This window comes from Euprymna scolopes, chromosome 17 (genome assembly GCF_053919585.1).
Source record: "Euprymna scolopes isolate OS-2025 chromosome 17, ASM5391958v1, whole genome shotgun sequence".
Lineage (NCBI taxonomy): Eukaryota > Metazoa > Mollusca > Cephalopoda > Sepiida > Sepiolidae > Euprymna > Euprymna scolopes.
The window spans coordinates 105,242,292-105,265,237 of record NC_136498.1 but is presented as its reverse complement, the minus strand read 5'-3'; the positions used below and the strand labels follow the sequence as shown (position 1 = coordinate 105,265,237).

General features: G+C 33.0%; 1 protein-coding gene across 1 annotated transcript in view; it reads left to right on the top strand.

Annotated features, from left to right (window-relative positions):
- LOC145296861 (telomerase Cajal body protein 1-like) overlaps positions 1-22,946 on the top strand; it is a 245,506-nt gene that overhangs the window by 29,502 nt on the left and 193,058 nt on the right. The window contains exons 7-8 of the mRNA XM_080142995.1: positions 2,135-2,267; positions 16,478-16,573. Coding sequence (XP_079999121.1) covers positions 2,135-2,267; positions 16,478-16,573 — 229 coding nt within the window. The remainder of the gene's footprint in view (positions 1-2,134; positions 2,268-16,477; positions 16,574-22,946) is intronic.

Sequence of the window (22,946 nt, the reverse complement as noted above, 5' to 3'; positions counted from 1 at the left end):
ACAAGTATTTTAGTGGTGAATGCTCTGACGAACTGCAATCACTTGTGCCCCCACAACGCGAGCACCCTCGACAAACCCGACAGGCTACTAGATCCCACCCCCACACTGTAGAGGTCCCTAGATGTAAAAGATCTTTTTACTCCAATAGTTTCTTCCCCAGAACCGCAAGACTCTGGAATTCCATTCCAGGTCCCTGCTTCCCCAACAGTACTGACGTGCAGAAGTTCAAGTGTAACGTGAACCGACACCATGCTGCCCAAATCCCTACATAGTACCCCAGTAGTTGTTGCCCCTGATAGTAGCCCCCTACACCAAAGTGGCAATTTGCCTTGTTTGGGGTGAAAATGTAATAATTAAAAAAAAAAAAAAAAAAAAAAAAAAAATATATAAAACTTTGGTGAGTAAATTAATTATTTACTTTTTAATAGACACTTGAAAATGGGGGGGGGGGGCGTGAATTAAAAAAAAACGTTTGTCTAAAATATTATATTCGGTTTATTGGAAAGAGCATAAAATTTCACATTGACCATGAAAATATTGTAAAAATAGAATCAATAGAAAAATTTTGATAGATTTTTAAAGTTTAAAAATTGAAAAATGTTGAGTTCGGAAAATTCATTACTGTTTTTTAAGAAATAAAAAAAAATATTTCTATTATTTTTAAAACAATTTAATAGTTTATTTTGGAAGTATAATCCATAAAGAAAATAAACAATCCACTTTTAAAAGAGAAATTACTAATTTTTTATATTTTATTCAGTTTCGTGTTAGGGGTGTCAAAAATTCCTACAAAAATTCTGATACACCTACTAGAGGGCAGATGAGATTAATGATCCAACGGCCAAATGTAGGGGAGTAAACCTACTATATCAGGAGCGAAGCCCTGAAGGTGGATCAACCTGCTGTGCTAACTGTCTCTGGCAACTGATGCAACCAAACTGGTACCAAACATATTGCTCTGCTTTCCTTTGGAACGCACTATTGAGGTCGAGAAGGCGGTCTTGAATACTGGGCTGATTAGGACCTTTATACATTTTGCCCAGGCTCACATCCTGGTGAGGTCACTTCATTGCCACTGCTCCAGCAGCAGAAACAACACGGGACACAGCAGTTATAAGTCTTGAGTGTATTGGCGTAAGCTTGGACGCTACGGGTTGTCTCTGATAGTGGGAGGCATTATCGAAATCCCGACTAGTCAGCCATTGCCTGGCTTAAGCCGGACAGCCCCCAGCCAATTAGATGCTGACATGCCACAGTCTGTTTGCTTCATTGGGTGACTGGAGCTAGGACAAAATCCGAAAAGCAGATCAGAAGCTGTGCACCTGCCAAACCCAAACCTTCAAAACTTTCAAAGCCACCAGCTCTGAGACTGGCAACTTGGAACATTAGGACCACGTGTCTTCGACTCTCAAATGATCTCCAGCAAATTGATGACATGAGCAAGACCGCCATCATCAACCGTAAGCTAAAGAGGCTCAACATTGACATTGCAGCTTTGCAGGAGACAAGACTCGCAGACAGTGACAGCATCAGAGAACAGAATTACACTTTTTCTGGCAAGGCAGGGAACTAGAGGAGCCACGCTTACATGGTGTTGGACTGTCAGAGAAGAATTGTCCACGGTTGAACTTCCATCCTAAGGCATGCCAAGAATCCTCCTCATATCTCTCCAGCAAATCAGGCCAAGTGAACATCCTGAGTATCTACACTCCCACTCTCAGCTTAGTACTGAGGTAAAGGATGAGTTCTATGAGGAACTTTTCTAGAGAGCATCATAAAGGTTCAGATAAACTGTACCGCCAAGATGATTTTAATGCCTGTATCGGAACTAACCATGACTCCTGGTCTCATTGCATCGATCATTTTGGCATCAGCAAGATGAACGAAAATAGACAAAGACTCCTTGAGCTGTGTACATTCAGTGACTTATGTATCACAAACACATTCTTCCAAACAAAGCCATAGCACAGAAGAATGTAACTTACAGCTGAATTTTACCGAATACTTTATCCACTATGCTATGGGTCTTACTCTGGGAAGCATAATGATATTTATTTTATAAAGACGTTAGTTATTTCATTTTCTAAAAAAAAAAATAGTTTTTTTTTTATGTGTTTATTACTTGTTTTTTCAGGATGAAATCATTGCCGCCCACAGCTTGGCATTTAGTTTGGATGGCCAGCAGCTCTATTGTGGTTTCAACAAAATGATAAGGGTGTTTGATGTTGAGAGACCAGGTCGTAATTTCACTGAGCGACCCACATACCGTGAGTTCATGGTTTTTCAGCTTTTTCCTTTGAAAGAAGACTTATATATATATAATTTCTGTGGAAATATATTTTATTTCCTTATAATATATAGCAATCCTTATTTAAAAAGCTCAATGTAATTACAGAGCAATATAGTGAATAAATGACAATAGACTGTATTCCAAAGTTCATGATGTTGAACATCTTATAATTTATTCCTAGATATGCGCTGAATTGTAGAAATTATATATATACATATATATGTGTGCTGAATTGTAGAAATTATGTATGTATGTGTGTGTGTGTGTGTATATATATATATATATATATATATAGATGCACCGAATCAGAAATTATATATATATATATATATATATATATATATATATATAAATTACAATAAGTTTACCAAGGTAATCAAAATGGTAAACTTAAAATATATTATAAATATTAAAGTATTAATATTTACAAGTAAAGTAATCTCCGCGGATTAAGGACTATCCACTTATCTTGTGCTTCCTATTTTAAAATTAAATATGTTTTTAACTCTTTTTCAAGATGTCTTTTAACATGTTTTATTAATCATTTGTTCATATATATATAACTCAACTACCAGATTAAATAATAACACCAACTTAAATCAATCTACCGATCAATTATTAACCAACCCACCACATTATAATCCAACAATAGACCTAACGGAAAATAATCATAATAATCAAGAGGTAATATATATTGGTTCCACATCTGGCCCAATAAAACATAGAATTTCAACGCACAAACATTCTTTTAAAAATAACTCTCTATCAAACCAAACTACTCTATCCAACTATATTTGGCAACTAAAAAATAGCAATATTTCTTTCAACTTAAAATGGCAAATAATTGAGACTTGCAAATCATATAAACCAGGAGATAAATTTTGTACATTATGTACAAAAGAAACCCTAAAAATTTTAAAATATGAAGATATAAAAAGCACAACCAAACTAGTAAATTCAAGACACGAGCTTCTATCGTGTAATCATAAACGTTGGTTTAAATTTAATAAATATAAACCACCTTAAATCATTAAAAATTACTCATTAGTAAAAATATATATATTTTTTTTTTTTTTTTTTTTTTTTTAATAAATTAAGTTAAACCAATTACCGCCCTTAGACTCGTAAATCAAATAATAAATAAAGCCATGACAATTATCTCCCCTTAAAAACTTGCAAAAAAAAAAAAAAAAAAAAAAAAACTCTTTCTCTATAGATATTAACTGTAGCGTCTCTAAATCAAAATACGCTAACGGAAACAATTTACTGCACGAGCGTCGCCCTTTTAAAATTCATCATTCAATAAAATAAAAAGCTACAGCAAACATCTAAATGACTACTTTAAATACAGTTCCTGATTTCAAAAAAAGAAAAACCAAAAGGTAATTATATATCTATATATTTTTAAATCAAATTTATCATGTAAATTCAAAAATATATATATTTTTTCTACTCATTTCTATCTCTAACCTATACCAATTTTCTTATTAATTTTCTTATAAATTTTATATCCAAACCTTTTACTTCAATTTTTCAGATTCATCTGCCTTACTTTTAATGCTAGGTTTATTTTTGGTGTCTTTTCAATTCAATAGAAATCCTCCTAAATTTGCTGATGAGGAGACCGTGCTTAACAAAAAAACTATGTATAATTATTCTACGTGACTTCATGTATACCACAAATAAAAAGCACGGATTTCCGAAACGATCGTACAGATAATTGACTTTGTTGTTGTTCCTTCTTATGAAACTGATTTTTAATTTAATTAAATTTTGATTTTTAAATTTAAAAAATTTTAAAACTTTTAAATTATAAATCACATTACTTAATATTGAATTAGCTCTAGGATATTTAACTATCGAGCTTATTATATATCTAAATTACAACGAGCATTTCCTGTATTTTAATTAAACTAGTAATTTCACTATTACATTAAAATACACTTAGCTCTTTAGACTATTATTCTAATCTCCTTTAAATTATATATATATATATATATATATATATATATATATATGCACCGAATTGTAGAATTTATTTATATATATATATATATATATATATACATATATGTGTGTGTGTGCTGAATTGTAGAAATTATGTATGTATACATATATATATATATATATATATATATATATATATAGATGCGCCGAATTGTAGAAATTTCCCAGTTGGTATCTGGGGCATATTTAATTGATTTGGGGAGAGTCACCCCCAAATAAACTTACCTGGCAGGTAGACGACTAGGTGGTACTCTATGTAATGATATACGGGCAACCTGCTGCAAGATGCCTTAATCAACCTGCATATCAAGTACATGTTTGCACAGTAAATCTGAAGTATGTGCAACACAAAGTTACACCTAATGGCTCAATCCTAACAAGCAAAATGTATATTCGTATCAGAGTTCTGCCAAAAATGATATATAGGAAAACAATAAGAATGGAAAATGAAGTCACAAAAACTATATATTGGTAAATATAGAATGGTTCATTTATTCAATAAGGTTATACAGACATTTAGTTGAGGGATAGAGGGGACTCTTTATACCAAGGCATTTCGAAGCCTAATGCTTCTCATCAGAATAGAGTAGAGAAGATGCTAGGTAACATAATGGGGATGCGACGTCTAGCGTGGGATTCATCAGGACCAAAATAGCTCCAATGAAACTTGTTGAGCTTTATATTATCCCGATAAGTCTCCCCTTATAGAATTGAACTTACTTTCTTCTTCTAACTCACTAAGCTATATATATATATATATATACATATATATATGAGAAAGCAGTCAATAAAACATGTTAAAAAACACTTTGAAATGAGTAAAAACATATTTAATCTGAAAAGGAAACACTAGATAAATGAATAGTGCTTAATCCATGGAGTTTCAAAGAAATACTTTCCTTCTCATCAGAGGGTAAGAATTAGCAAAATGCGGGATCGGATTTTGCATGCAAAAGTATTTGATGAAACAAGTAAGTCAAAGATCTTACTTGAAAACAAAAAAAGTGAAGCAGAGGGAATATGGTAAAGAAAAAGGTGATTACACATGAATTGATAGTCTGGTGGAAGATAAATAATCCAGTGACGTGGGGCATAAATACTGTTACAAAATAAAACTAAGATTTATCCCAGCAAAATAATTTATTACAAAACCCAATTACAGAAAATGATTAGCAAATACTGAAGAAACAATATGGCATAATTATTTTTCAAAATGTTTCCCTTGAGCCATCACTACACTACGACGTCTTTTAGGGAAATTATTTATAGCAGCACGCACAGCGTCTATTGGCATTTTCTCACAGCATTTGTTCAATTTTATTTTAAAAGCTTCAATATTTTGACAAGGAGTAGAGCAGGCTTCACTCTCCAGGATTTACTACAAAGAATAATCAAGGTGATGAGGGAGGTCATTCTTCTTTGCTGATCCAGGACGAAAGTTGTCTCTACACCACTGTTGTGTTATATAAGCAGTTTGGCTTGTTGCACCATCTTGTTGGAGAATCCAAACATCATCACCAAACACAACATTATACCATGGGGTTAGTGCACCTTCAAAAATGTTGTCAATGTAACGTTCTTTGTTAATCTTGACCTATTAAGGGAGAAAAACAAGTGGAGATTTCCCTCTTTCAGAAATGCCTGCTCAGGCCATCACTGATGATGGTTTCTGCGTTCTGAAAATCTTTCCTGCATTATCAGGTATTGTCTCATGACTTCTCACAAGAACTTTTATCATTTTGATGCTTGTGAGATGTTGAAGTGAGAATAACTTTGAACCTATGAAGATGATGTTATTGAGTGTGCCTTCTCTGATATGGTTTAACAAGTCTTTTTTTTCTTCTTTTTTTTTTTTTTACAAGGTGATCACCACTTATCAAGGCCCGGAAGCCACTCAGGGATAAGGGTTATTGCATGTACAGTACGTTAGTTTGGGGATTTAATAAAAGTGTCTACTTAAGGGGGCGGTTCATCAGGAATTTGTTTACGTTGGACTTGAAGACATCCAGGTTGTAGTCAGGTGGGAAGCAGGCGGACGGAACAGAGTTCCACAAGCGTGCAGTTCTAATAAAGAAGCTTTGTTCATGGAATCTAGTCAACTTCTGATGAGTCTCTTTGCAATTGTGAGTGCAGAGAGGAGCTGTTGCTTTTGAAGCTTATAGGGTGACATTTGTAGGTCATGTCGACATGTTCTTCGCATAGTCCTTCGTGATGTTTGTGCTTTGTTTGCCATTTGTCTTATGGATCTTTTTGGATTTCACCTGATTTTTTCCCTAACATTTTAGATGAGTAGGTGTTCTTAAGGTGTGGGGACGGCCTGAATGTTGTCTTTGATTGACAAAGTTTCCAGGTAACGATCAATCATCCTTTTTCTGAACATTTTGTTGATTTTGAGGTTTTTCCCTAACTTGAATATTTCTGGTTGACGCAAGCCCTTCTCATGTTGCTCTCTGATGAATCTTCTCTTCAGTTCAACAGACATTAATAAAAATTATCTTTTTATTTCCGAACAATAAATCATATATTAAATTATCATATAATGACAATAAAATAGTAAATTTAGTTTAATATTATCATAAAAAAATAGTTCCAGAATTTTCTAACAGGACTTATGCCCCACCCTGTATATATATATTTATAATATTTTTGCAAAAATCAAGACAACAAAATATAAGATAAGAACATCATATGGTATATTTCCTTTTGTGTTTTGTAACCATTTGGACAAATTTAAATATTATATTATTTAAAAATATTCCCAAAATAGCTACTCTTCAGACACCAAAATACATGTCATATATATATGAATATATTCATGATCCCTATTTTAATATAATAATAAAGAAGTAAAATCAAATGAGGATGAACACAGAGTCCAAACTGCTTGTTTCCTTTTGTCCTTTTCTTTTTTTCTTTACTTTTTTTAAAAAATTAAACCTTTAAAAACACTTGCAAGTGGTTTAAACTAACGTCAACGTTTTTTAGGTCAACCATGACTTCATTGTCGTAGTAGCAGGAGCAGAGAAAATGAACGATTTTTTTCAGCACCCTCTTTGTAGAAAAGGGCCCAGTTTAGGGTGAAGGAATTAATGTTTTTGGCCAATTTTTCAATATTTTTCGTCCAAGATGTCGGGCTTCAAAATGATACCTATCTTGTGAAAATCCGTCGCCTCTGTCGAAAGTTTTTTGTGAGATATACAAAAACACACACACACAAACATTTTCGCTTTTATATATATAGATTACCGGCAACCCTCTTGTTTTTGTAAATTTAGGTTTCTAAGAACTTACAATTAATCCAATTGATTCTTATTAAAATCTTAGTCATAAATAATTTAGAAATAATATCTCCTAGCATTTTGCTTGATAATTTTAATGACTTTATAATTTTTTGTCAATTTACTTTTAACTAAAACCAAAATATGAAACCTCAGAGTGTAGAGCTAGTTTCCTTTTCTCGTTCACCAAACATGGTGACTCTTAAAGCAGAAGACGGTCAGAAGTTACATTGACTGAAACGTTGTGCAATAACACTCAAGAACATTAGTCTGATTAATCTAAACTAGTGGGACCTGTGGAAATTCCATCGTGAGCTCATTCATATATAATATATTGCTGTTAGCATTCTGTGGATGTTCAGCCTAAATGGAAACGCCCTGATATTATTGTAGCTCTTTTGTTAAAACTGCAAAAGTATTTATCTAAGTTAGCAGGGACGCCTGGTCATAAAGTACGCTTAATGATATTTTAATTCTTGCAGATTTCGTATATATTATTATAGAGTTAATGTTCTATTGATTTTTATATATTATAAATTTGCGATTTCCAAAATAAAAAAAAAATATATCCATATGACTTGGGTGCATCAGCTTGAACTGAAACCAAAACTTATGAAAAAATATAGGCATATAGATATAACCTGAATTCCTTCAGCTATAATTGTCGATTTCGAGGTGAAAAAATTAACGTTTTTAGCCTATTTTTCGAGCAAAGGATGGAGCTTCGATATGATACCGAGTTTGTGAATTTTCGTTGTCTGTCGAAAGTTTTTAACGGACACACAAACACACATACAAACATACATACACACATTTTCGCTTTTATATTTATAGATGATTGGAAAAAATAAATTTATTGTCTTAAAATGAACTCTCACGTGGAATCTTGACATATGAGGTTCAGGCAAAAGTTGTCTGAAATCCACACAGTTGATTTGTTTACAATGGTGAAGGTTTTGTGTAGAACCATCCATACTTTTTGGAATTACTGATAAACTTAATTGGTGCAAATGATTGTCAAAAGACAGCAGACCTCAAGTTTTACAACAGTTTTGCTTCTTCTAGATGCATGTCTCCCAATGATTTTAAATGCTTCCCAGATACTAACTTGGAAATTTCTACATTCTGGCACAATACATACAGCACCTAGTATTCCCAAATGATGACCCATCTGGTTATGGCCAGGCTTATCGTTGCTTAACTTTGGTGATCTAATGAGAACTTATATGTCAATATGATTATGTCGTATGTGTATTAAAACACAAAACAAATAAAAAGTACTTTATTAAATTCATAAAGATAATCAAAAAAATATGAATTAAAACAAATATAATCATTTTTCTTCTTCCTTTGATTGGCTAATCATGAAAATTTTAAAACCAGATTAATATTCAGTTTTCAGGAAAAAAAAAAGAGAAACCTATTTGATTTTTTTTTTTTTTTTTTTTCAGTTGATGTAATTTTTAGTGTAAATTCAAAAACTTATTGCATTTTTATTTATTTATTTTTTTTGTGCATATAAATGAGATTTTTATGCAGAATTTAGATTTGCTGATAAGGGAAAAAATCAGTCATTGAAAATCAATTAAAACCAAACATTAAAATATTTATCAATATAAAGTTATCTGCTCTTAAACTTTTTCATTTTCTAATTATTTCTGGCTGGCTTTCAAGTTTTCACTTTCAGATCTCTGGAGTTAGAAAATTATTGGGGGAAAAGCGTCGATTAAGAGTTGATTAGAAAGTTTAAAAGTGTTTTGTTTTTGCTTTATCTAAATTCAATCCTTTACAGGCCAGACCAAACAATATAAATTAGAATGTTGTGAATTGACCTGTTCTTGATCTCACTGCCTGAGGCTTGTGTGATGGATGCCCATTGACTATTCAGGAACGCTAATCACCTTGTGCTAATGATTGATATCACCCTAAAGTCTCAGCTCTAAGCTGCTCAGTTATTCAAATTGACCTGAAAATTACGTTAAATGAGTTGATTGGGAATCCATCAGAGATCATATCAGAGACTCTTCTTAGAGTAAAACTTTTTCTCTCCTTGCTAATCAAGGCATTCAAGCACATACTCGTGTAGATTAATTAATAACCTTTGTTAGTTAATCACAAAGTAAATAACCTAAAAGACATTGCCAAGTCTGCTGCAAGGAAAGTGAACTCCCTCTACTGTGCTAGAAAACTTCTCAAGTCTGTCAATATCCTATATCTCTACAAGACCACCATCTACCTATACATGGAGTATTGTCACATCTAGGCTGCTGCATCTATCACTAGTCTCTCTCTCTTATACAGGACCTGAAAAAGTCTGTAATCTGATAGGTCCTTCATTGTCCACCAAGCTTCAACCCCTGTCTCATCACTGCAATGTTGCATCCCTGTGCATGTTTTACAAGTACTTTTATGTGCTCTAATGAACTCGTAACACTAGTATGCCCTTGATGTACAGACTCCCAACTAACCCAAGCAGCAAAATCCCACCCCTTCATTGTTGAGGTCCCTAGATGCTGGAAAGCCTTAAATAATCTTCAAACAGGAAGTTATATCAATGGTTGACAAAAAAAAAACAAAACAAATCAATCAACAACGTAACATTTTTTTAGCCTTTACACACAGACGCAAAGGACATGTCTGTTTATTGACATGATTACAAAATGAAGAGAAAAACACGCGTCACACACGTGTTTTTATATGCAGTCAAATGACAGACCTTTTCAATCACCCATTACCATATCTAATAACATCTTACCTGGGCGTTCAACATTCAAACTTCTCTGCCTAACATTCCCAGGCAACATAAATTGGAACAAATACATAGAATACTGTTGCCACATCTGGGCAGAAGCTGCTAGAAAGGACTTATCCTGCCTTGATAGAGTTCAAAATAGACTTTGTAGCATCGTAGGGGATGTCCTTTTCTCTTCCCTGCAACCCCTTTCTCACAGAAGAGATGTTACGAGTTTGTCTCTGCTTTATCATTATTTTCATGGCAAGTGCTCGAATGAGATCCAATCTATGGTCCCCCCTCGCCAATCTTTCACAAGAAACACCCATCTAGTAGAAAACACTATCAATAATTTCCCCCACTCTTTATCTGTGCCTAAACCTAAATGTAGATTCCATGAACAAAGCTTCTTTCTTAGAACTGCATGCGTATGGAATTGTCTTCCGTTTTCCTGCTTTCCAGCTGACTACAATATGGTTGTCTTCAAGTCTAACGTAAACAAGTTTTTGATGAGCCGTTTTTTGATAAGTTAAATTTACCGAATTTCCATTACTAACAATTACTTTATTGTCTACTGTACACTCTTTAACCCTTATCCTCGAGTGGCCTCTTGGCCTTGACAAGTCGCGATGTCTTTGTGTAAAAAAAAAAAAAAAAAAAAAGACATCAATTTTAACAAACCCCCAGCGCGTATCAACCATCATTCCTAGAATGATCAGATGGGTTTTGTCATTCCAACAAACGAACATTCTGAATCTGCTGTTGTTGTTGTACTGCACCCCACACAAGGAAGTCTAAAAGGTGACAGTCAGATGAACTGGGAGGTATGATATACAAAGTTCTCTGGCGGCTAGGCCTGAATCTTCTGGCTTATATGGCAGGCAATTGAATCTTCCTGTTACACGTATGGTGTACCTGGCTAATCTGGGGGTTTCACTACCTTCCTCAAAACACGAATGTAGCCATGTGTTCAACCTGAAGTTCTAAGGTAAAAAGTTGGATGGTATGATGTTACCTCTAGTGACAAATTTTGGTACCGTGACTGCATCAGATTGCCAATTTATTTACTCTCTGACGTTGCCTCGTTTGTAGCCGAATCCTGAATCTTTCAATTTTTTAATTTTTTTTTTTTTTTTTTCTACTATCATTCTGCTGACGCTGAGAAAGTCTGGAATCTCCTTATTTATCTTTCCAGCAAAGATTAAAAAAAAAACAAAAAACAAAAACAACAAACTTGGGTCTTTTCGACAAATACTTTTCAAGATTGTCCATAATCAATTATTCTGCAAAAAAGAATGGAAATAGACATTTGTTTCATGAAATGAAATAGACATTGCTTTCATGTAAATGAAAGTAAAAGAAAATAAAATTAAAAATGCATAAAATTAGCAGTTGGTAATTGCGAACAAATATAGTCTGCAATTTGTATGTTGTCCACATATTTGCCGTTCATGATGGCTCTTGGCTCTTTCATTTTGCAAGAAACCAAATACATAGGAACTTATAGGTTAAACAATTCAAGGGAGATAACTTATGATCCGACTAATTCAGGGGAGATAATTTATGATTCCCCCCTCTATTTCTATCACTATATAAAAGGAACTTTGAGTTTAAATGTGAGTTCCTTATGGACTCCAGTACGGCTGGACCAATTATGATATTTTACACAAATTTATACGTTCTGTAACTGATAGTTTTCTTAGATAGGTTTTGTATTGGAATGTCTGTGATAAGTATCGATAATCGAAAAAATTCGATGAAAGAAGGAACAGACAATTTTGACCAAAGTTAACATCTTACGCAGCCTAGCATCACACGTGCATTGGAGAAGTTTTATTACTACACAAGCAGAAAAGCCTGGTACATAAAATCAACACTAGGTTCTTTGATATGACAGGGGGAGCATTTGAAATGAATGTGTCTGTTTAGAGCACAATTGAACCATAATACTTGACTTTTGCATTTTAAACTTTAATTCAGGCCATTATATATAAAAATAATTTTATAAAATCACTAGTAAGTTAGCTATCTATCTATCTATCTCTCTCTCTCATTCATATATATATATATATATATATATATATATATATATATATATACATATAGTGCAATGTAGATTACAATGTATTGTGGACTAAGTCACTGCGGGAAGGCATGTGAAGCTTCCTTCCGGTGTACCCATGATAAGTCCCTGCAATCAATTAATTTAATTGAAAAATGAGCAATTTCACTGATTTTGATGACAATAAAAATACACATTCATTGATCATCATTCAATCCCGGGCAAAGTTGGGTCTTCCTGCTAGTCTTATATAATCAGAAATTTGGCCCGTCTGTTCATTCATCAGTCAAAATTTTATTCTGGCATTCACAATTTCTGTTAAATGTAATGAATACATTACACAATTTTTCTCTTGATAAAATTTCAGTGCTTAACTACTTATAGAATAGGAAAGTATTGCATTGTTAATAAATGATAAATTCACAACAAATAAAGAGGCTGCCATGACCAGTAATTGAAATAGTGAGATATTCAATCTAACCTATTTGGACTTTCTTATAGAGTTTAAAACATTATCATCACAAAATATAGTTTTTACATGACGTCATAGATTTATGTTGTGCTTCAAAAACAAGAATTCAAATATAATCGATAATAAAATAAATTAATTAATGGGGAAACATTATCAATAGTGTAGGGGGATTATTTTAATAGTCCAAAACAATTAAATTTTTTTTAACTGCATATTGGTATTAAAATGGATATTTAATATATACTAGAATTTGTGGTCCTTATTTTATTATTAAGTCTATTTAAAAAAACTAAATTGTAAAAAAAAATTGGTACTTGCACAGTTTAATCAAGACATTAAAAAATGAAAATATCGATAAAATTGTTATATTGTACGTATCCATTTTGGACTGAAGTTCTCCGAAAAAAAATATCACTTAATATGATCAAGTAGTTTCTTTTTTACAGCGGAAAACACGTTTTTATGATAGCTAGCTGAAAGTAGCCACGTTTGGATTTTTAGAACACGACATGGGCAGATAACTCAGTTTAAAGTGCCATCATCCCCCTCCCCATCTTAAATACTAGATCGAAACATAGCTGCCTTTTGATCGGTATAACAAATCGTTTTTTTCGCTGTAAAAAAAAAAATTACTTGATCAAATTAACTGATTTTTTTTGGAGAACTACATTCCATAACGGATACGTACAATATAACTTTTTTTCTCGATATTTTCATTTTTTAATGTCTTCATTAAACTGTAAAAGTACCAAAAATTTTTATGATGTACTTACCCATCACAGAACAAAAATGACATATTCCAAAAATCACTTAAATTTTGATCAAGTAGGTTTTTTATGTAGATTCTTTTTTTTTTTTTTTTTTTTTTTAATTTTTAAGCTATTTACAAGGCTTCTTTTGATTTCGATAGTTCGAATTGAGTTGTCTCACCCTTATTTATGAAATATGGCGGATCAAAACATAACGTCTCATTTAGTCATAAAATTTGATTTTCTTAGTTAAAAAAAATACTTGATCAATTTGTGTGATTTTTGGAATTTGATATCTTTGTTCTATGATGGATGTAATCTTTGTTTGAGCTTCTTCAGATGCATCTTTTTGAACTTGGGAGATTTTTGATGAACTCAGAAAGGTGTACATATTTTCAAACTCAACCTTTTATTTAATCAATGAGGGTAGATTGTTCTCATTCTGTTAACTATGACCACATAAAATTGGGAATTTTTATGTTAATTCTTCTACCTGATCATAGCCACTTATTCCTGTGGATAAAATAATTTGAAAATCTCTATAGTTGCTGAGTTCAAGATAACGATCCCTAATCTATATACTAATAGGATAGCGTGCGTGTTATTTATTTTGTGTGTCACGATTACATCTTTTTTTATTCCGGGTGAATGTTGTTTAATTGTTATGACCTTCCATTTCTTGTAATAAATAATTTTACCAAGAATTCTTCATGAGTTTTGGTTTTGGTTTTGATTATAGTTGAAAGAACTCAAGTTATATATATATGAGCAAACAGTTAATAAAATAAGTTTAAAAACACTTTGAAATGAGTTAAAAACATATTTAATCTGAAAAGGAAACACTAGATAAATGGATAGTCCTTAATCCGCGGAGTTTCGAAGAAATACTCTCCTTCTCATCAGAGGGTAGGAATTAACAAAATGCGGGATCGGATTTTGCATGCAGAAGTATTTGATGAAACAACAAGTAAGTCAAAGATCTTACTTGAAAACAAAATAAGTTAAGCAGAGGGAATATGGTAAAGAAAAAGGTGATTACACATGAATGGATAGTCTGGTGGAAGATAAAAAATCCAGTGACGGTAAAATCCAAATGTAAAACTTCAAGAAAGTTAAAGGAATTTCCATTTGTACAAGTAAAATCCAAGGAAATCCCGTAATTGGAAAAAGATGGTCCATAATAATCCAAAGGCAGAAATCCATGGAATAATTCACAAAAATGTGTACAAGGAAAAAAATAATATTAATAAAAGAAAAATAAGATGTGCTTTTCACTCTACTTCCGAGACATAACTATAAATAAAAAAGATCTGGGAAGAGAAAGGAGAGAAAAAAAAAAATTATAAAGTTAAATATAAAATAAAGGGAAACAAAAGTCAAAATGACCCAGACAGGAAATGTTAAAGGCGCGAAATATATATATATATATATATATATATATATATATATATATATATATATATATATACACTTTTATATAATATAAAAAGAAATATATATATATACATATATACTTTTTTTCATAAGTTTCGGTTTCGATTCAAGCTGATGCACTCATGTCATATGGATATATTTTTTTATTTTTGAAATCATAACTTTATAATATATAGGAATCACTAATAATGTATATAATAATAATATAGGAATCACTAATAATATATATAATAATATTTACAAAAATCTGCATAGATTTAAATGTCATATTTAAGCATATTTTACGACTGGGTATGCAGGCGTCCCTACTAACTTAGATAAATACTTTTGCAGTTTTAACAAAAGAGCTACAATAATATTAGGGCATCTCAATTTATGCTGAACATCCATCAACGTATTACATATGAAAGAGTCCTCTGTGGAATTTTCACAGGTCCTGCTAGTTTGTCTTATTTGGGCTATTCAGAACTTCTGTTTGTAAGGATGATGTAATATGTAAAAATTCAGTAGTAAGTGACACCTTTCTGAAGGTTTGAAGGTTCAATCCTCAGTGCAAGTGATATGAAAAATAAAGTCGAGAATTACGTAAGACTTCTTATGGATTAAATAAAGAATCCGTTCAAAATTTTATGCAGATTCTCGAGTTTGTCCAGATATATTTGAAGAAGGTTAGGGCTTACATTGGCCGAAACGTTTTATGAATAACACTGAAGATGCAAGCAGTAATCCGAATAATCCAAATAAAACACACAGATTCCTGTTATATCACTGAAGTTAAGCTACATTGAACTTGGTCAGTACTGTTATGAGTGACCATTTCAAATACCATCTGTTCTGCTTGATCTTGGCATTGTTTGCAGTCATCCTGCACTGAATGGCAGCCATGATATAAAATGTTTATAAGGGGATAGATCACCTTAAATTTTTTTTTTTTAATCATATTAATGTCACTTTTGATAGTAAAATATGTTATTTTATATTTAAATAAATTTACTACCGTAGAAGCATCAGTATAATAAGAAGTTTGAAAATTAGTTAATAAGTTAAGTTCAGGTCGGAGGAGGAAGGGGATGCAGTGAGAAGTGTATGTTAATGCACTTAAAAAAATTTTCACCACAACGAAGTCAGCCTGATGACTGCCAGTGCTATTTGCCGAGTATTGGCCGAGCTCCTGTCGGTGCTTGTAGAAAAGGCATGCTCCCAGTTCTGGACCCATATCAAGACGGTGATTGAGGCTGAAGGCAGCTACATTAAATAGATATCAGCGCTACTACATAATCAAGTTACTTGAATTGATTTTTTTTCAATAAAAGTTTTAATTTTCTTTAGGGCAACACTTTGATCGTTCCATCCTGTAATATTTATTTTATTAAAATATTTTTTTATTTTAAAAAAATTTTTTTTTATTTTAAAAATTTTTTTTTTTATTTAAAAAAATTTTTTTTTTTAAACAGATAAAAAAACTGGTGGACAAGGTGGTATTATCTCGTGTATAGTTCCATCTCCCGTAGAAGACAAACTTTATGCTACAGGGTCTTATGCCAAAGAAAGTGAGTATTTTTCGATCATTTTAACAATCCATATAATATTCTGCTTATTCCTTCCTTTCTTAGTCTCTGCATTACACTTTGAAAAAGACTAAATGCAACTTTTGAAAACCAAACTGTTTATAAAAAAAAAAAGACCAAAATTAAAAAACTTGGCTTTAAAAAGGCCGATCTGGCAATCCTGAACAAAAATATGAGAGTGCCCTCCCTTTGATTTAACTTTCAAATACCATTATAATAACATATGATCATTTTTTTAATGGTGTGAGAAAGGAACTTGTAGTAATTTTGATGTGCAGCGATTCTTCATTGAAAGAAAGAAGTCAGTGAAATGTTATGTAAAAAAGAGAACATTTGAAAGAAACAGCAAAGAAAAGAACATTGTTTGACAAGAGGTGCTGGATTGAAGGAATAAATTAAAAATTGTCTCTTACAATGTAATTTTATTATTTGTATTGATCTACGTAGCACAATATTATATTTAAGTATTTATTAGAACTTATTAATTTATTCACATTTGGGTCAGTTCTATATTTAAAATACAATGGACACTATTTTCATAGAAATGTTAATAAACTCATATTTGTTGCATGTTATTTTTTTCTGTCCAAAAAACTAATTTTTTGCACCATCCAGAAAAATATCAGTTTTATCAAAACATATTTGTTGATTAAATAGATTTCTCATTTCAGTCGAATTTCCACTGTTATTGCTGGTTGATTAATGTTTTGTTTATTTTTTGCGGCCTTTTTAAATTTTTTTATTTTTACATTTTCATCCCCACAAAGCACATTGTCACTTTGATGTAGGGGGCTACTATCAGGGACATAAGCTACAGTGGTGCTATGTAGGGAGTTGGGCAGCAAGATCTTGGTTCAAGTTACACTTGAACTTCTGCATGTCAGTACAGTTGGGGAAGCAGGAACCTGGAAGGAAATTCCAAAGTCTAGCAGTTCTGGAGAAGAAACTATTGGTGTAGAAAGCGTCTTACATGTAGGGATCTCTACTGTGTAGGGGTGGGATTGAGCTTCTTGTCAGGTTTGTTGGAGGTATTTACGTCGAAGGGGTACAAGTGCTTGCAGTTCGTTGGAGCATTCACCATTAAAATACTTGTAGAAGAGGCAGAGGGATGCAACATTTTGTCAATGGAGCAGAGGCTTTTTTTTTTTTTTTTTTTTCACCCTTTTCTTTAATTTCCATAGACTAGATATGTGATATCTCCACTCTTTAGCAGAATTTTGCTTTTTTTGTAAAAAAAATAAAAAAGAAAAGACGCTAGGTTCTGCTTTTTTTTTTTTTTTTTTTCACCCTCTTCTTTAATTTCCATAGACTAGATATGTGATATCTCCACTCTTTAGCAGAATTTTGCTTTTTTTGTAAAAAAAAAAAAAAAGAAAAGACGCTAGGTTCTGCTTTTTTTTTTTTTTTTTTTTTTTCAAATTCAGAAAAAGTAGTTCAAATGAATTTTAGGTAAAAGCACTATTATGTACTAGTACTTTCATGCCAAGTAAAAATCCCCCCCCCCCCCCAAAAAAAAAAATTTGAGAAATCATATAGTAGAAATCTGCTAGAACTATTTTTTTACAAAAGAAAATAAATATTAGCTGTCTACCATTTTCTATTTTGAAATGGCTGATCTTAATTAACCCTTTACTGCCAAATTATACTTTCAAGTTGTCTTCCAAAAATCACCTGTATAGGAAATATTTCTTACTCTTATGGATATTATTCATCTGGGGCAATGCCGATTAAAAAAAAAAAAATACCAACTTTGTGGGTATTTGTTTTTTTTTTTTTAGTTTTTACTTTTAACTCGACACACAAGCACACACACACAAAAACAATGAATGGTTTAAACAATGACAGCAAGTGCAGGTTCTGCCACACAGAAGTAGAAAGTGTGAACCACCTGGCATCCAACTGTGTGGTTCTGCTGGGGGATGGCTACAATACGGCACAACACGATGGAGTGTGTACATGTCTTCACTAGATGATCCGTAAAAAAGTTGAATATCGAATGCAGCTGCAAATCCTGGGAACATATACCAGAAAGAACAGTTGGAAATAAGTTACTCACCAACCATTATGACTATGCAATTCTTACAGCTATGTGACTTGAAAACAGAGCCATAAAACTTGACATAATAAGATGGGATAAGAAAGAGAAAGAAGCAACCTTAGTAGAAGTTAGTATCCCCAATGATGCTGAATTAAACAGAGCTGAGAGGGAAAAGATAACAACGTACCAACGTCTTATGTATGACGAAATACTAAAGTTCTTATGTATGACATGGAAAGAAACTGGAATCTTAGGAAGATCTCTGTCATTCCAGCAACCAGGCTTATGAAAAAGAATTTCAAAAACTATTCTGCAAATATACCAGGTGAACAAAGTACAAGAGAGATTCAAACAATTGCACTTAAAAGGATGGTCAGAATCTTAAAATGATCTCTCGGTTGGAATATCTGAGTTAGCGGGTGAATCTTTGGCATCTGGTAGGATGCTCCGTCCCAGTTTTAACAAACTGATAAGAAAATTAAAAAAAAAAAAAAAAACGGATGACTGATTATTATGTGAACACCCTGAAAAATGTGAAGCAAAAAACATTTTAGAATTTAGAGATGGTGATAATTTTTGCATAGAAATTCAATGTAAAATGATGCTTTATTTCCTGATGATTTTAGGGAACTTAATTTTTTTTTTTCTACTTTTTTAGATGTTTGTGTGTGGTATTATACATTTTTTTGTTTGGGGGAGGACTTTGCCACTCATGCTTAATGTTAGTGATAAGGTTAAGAAATTTTTTAAGAACTTTTCAGCCCCACCCCCAAAGCAAAAAGAAAAAAAAGTAAATACACAGGATTTATCTCCCATAGCAGAATTCTTTTCAGTTAGCTGCCCTAAAATAAACAGAAATTCTACACAAAATTTCACAAGTGTGCAGGTGGGGTCAGTGGGGGAAGGATTCATCTTAATTTCAGATGTCTGTACCATGACCCATTCCCATCTCCGATATAATCATTATTGTATGTATCTCCTCCCCAGGAGATTAAGCCGTTGTTTTAAAAAGCCTGCAAATAAGGATTAGCATGATTACAAAGACATATCCCTGACGTGTTAAGAACATGTACTCCTGCCAGATTAACTGTGCAATCTTTTTGATTCACTCATTGAACCACGCCCCCACTTTTTTTGTTTCTCTTCCTTTCGACTGTTTTCCTCCTACAAGGTACCTCAAATAAGTTTTCAGACTTTTCATACGAACACTTTTATCGATAGTGCACACATGAAATTCAAAGTAATCTTCTGATTGTAATGTACAACACTAATACGTACATTACAGATTTTTCTTTATTTTTGATTTTTATTATGGGAGGGAGGAATTCTGGGCAAAAGCCAAATAGTCTTTTTGACTTGTAAATTTATAAATAACTAACCTGAGTGCCTGGCATTGCCTAGGTGTTTGGAGGTGTGTGTTGAGCAAAAAAAAAAAACAAAACTAATGTGACATCTTTGCCGTTGCGTCCATCGCTAAACTTAAAGTGACAAAGGTTTAAATTAAGGCTAGACAATTGAAAAGGGTGAAAAATATCAGCGAGAAAAGCGACCCCTCCTTGTAGAAAAGTGCGCAGTTGAGGGTGAGGTAATTAATGTTTTTAGCCAATTTTGCGATATTTGTTGTCTGAAGGGTCAAGCTTCAAAACGATACTGATCTCGTGAAAATCCATCGACTCTGTCGAAAATTTTAGGCAGATATAGAGACATACATACATACATACATACATGACGATGGCAACGAATTCGTTTTCGAACATTGCCATTACTTGATATACCGCACGAAAGTGGCTGTTAAGCCCTGCCCTACTCTGGCATTCTTTGGCACACATTGTGCAGAGATGTGCGCCACTAGCAGCACGTTCTTGATGGTCATTTCTATGTATAATCAAATGCCGCTTCAAACCACCTGCTGTTTTGGACGTCCGCCTGCAGTTGACACAGGTTAGATCTGGCAACACAAGACTGCTTTGTGGCCCACTGCGCTAATAACATACATACATACATACATTTAAACAGACAGGTGAGATTTATATTATAGATGTTTTTTGCTGTTATGATGAAAACATAAAAATAAAGAGGTAATGGCATGATATATAGGGTTTGAACCTGCAGAACACTTTCAATTTATTTTCAACTGGTAAAATAGCTGCTAAGGGTCAAAATTGAAAAAAAAGAAGCCTAAGCCTGGTGTAAGTTGTCTATACCCATTTATTTTTACATTTTTTACTTTTTGTAGTTTTTGTACTGAGATGAATTTAGGTAATAAATATTAATTCCCATCACCTCACTGGATTGGCATCAAGAAAGGCATCTGTTCTATAAAATCTTGCCTCAACTAAGGAAATAGTTTTCAAAGAAAATTGGTTGTATTTTAGGTTATACAGGGCGGCTCAGTTAAAAGTAGCCCAGAAAAATGTAGTAGTGAGGAGGAACATTCTTTTATTGTTTAAATTAATTGTAATGTTATAAAAGATGCTGAAAGTGCTCCCTGTTGACACCTCTGCATTTCTTGGCACGTTTAACAATGTTTGCAGATACTGCCTGTAGATCTTCTCTGGTGATTCTCTTGATAGCGTTGGTAATGTTCTCCTTTAGTTTAGATTGTGAGGATTATTTGCATAAACATTTTGTTTTAAAGTCCCCCAAACATGTCATGAACTCGTGTCAGTGATCTGTGAGACGTGTGGCATGTAGCGCCATCTTGTTGAAAAAAAGAATTGCATTTTGTCTTGTGTTAGTTTGTTGTTAATCGGGCTACTTTAAGTGGGCCACCCTGTATAATTTAAATAATGAGTTAAAAATAAGAACCTCAAGAACTTTCTTGTCAACCTAATGTGTATATATGTATATTTAGATGTGTACATGTTTTTGTGGCTGTTTGTGTGTGTGTCTATATGTGCCTGTGTGTTTGTGTATACAGTGGCTTCGCGAAGGTGTGAACTTTGCTTTGCAACATATAACATCTAGTCCTTTTCTGCCTACCCATTTTCATCCGTCAAACTAAACAGTCAAGGTTTCCTCCTATTTTCGTGCTCCATGTCACTTTGACATTTTACACTTAGCAACTAGTTTGAATTTATTCTGCCATTCTTTGATTTGTTTTCCATTTCGTGAATCCCTGATGATTTGTTTGGATTTTTAAAAACCATTTAAAAATTGAATCCACTGCAATGAAACCATGGTATGTCTTTGAAGTATGGAACATAGTCTTTATATAAAAAATGTGTCTTTTATTAGGTTGGTGCAAAAACAATATTGCTTCCAGAACTCTGGATTTCTATGCTAATGGGATAAATAAACTTGTTTCTCATTGGCAAAAATGTTGGTGTTGATTCTAATGGTTCCTATGTTGATTAATGAAGTTTATTATGAAAGGAGTTATGATCTTCTGAAGTTGAATGTCAAAAAAACATTATTTTTACACCAACCTCATAGCTTTCACATTTGCAATCAAGTACTTTATTGATTTCTCTTCAACTCATCCCAATGCTATGTATAAGTGTGTATATATATATTTTTTTTTTTTTTATATAGGCATCACCACTTATCAAGGCCTTGAGGCCACTCGAGGATAAGAGTTAAAAAGTGTACAGTAGAAATTGGAAAATATAGTAATCGTTACTAATGGAAATTTGGTAAATTTGTTAACTTATATGGAACGGCTCATCAAAAACTTGTTTAACTTAGATTTGACGACAACCATATTGTAATCAGCTGGAAAGCAGGAAAACGGAAGACAATTCCATAGGCGTATAGTGCTAATAAAGAAGCTTTGCTCATGGAATCTACGTTTAGGTTTAGGTACAGATAAAGAGTGGGGGAAATTATTGATAGTGATTTCTGCTAGACGGGTGTTTCTTGTGAAAGTTTGGCGAGGGGAAACCATAGATTGGATCTCAGCCGAGCACTCGCCATGAAAATAGCGATAAAGCAGAGACAAACTCGCAACATCTCTTCTGTGAGAAAGAGGTTGCAGGGAAGAGAAAAGAACATCCCCTACGATGCTACAAAGTCTATTTTGAACTCTATCAAGGCATGATAAATCCTTTCTAGCTGCTCCTGCCCAGATGTGGCAACAGTACTCCATCCTTGGACGTACCTGGCTCTTATATAGATAGAGAATTGCATCAGCAGTGAGATATCTACTGGATTAATAGAAGGATCCCACTATTTTTCCAGCGGCCTTGGCAACGGATTTAATGTATGTGTTCCACTTAAGATCAGGAATAAAAGTCAAGCCCAGAAGCTTGTCAAAACATGAGGCCTCCCCAAGACGAGAGCCATTCATTTCAATTGAGAAGCTTGGTTTTAGATGCA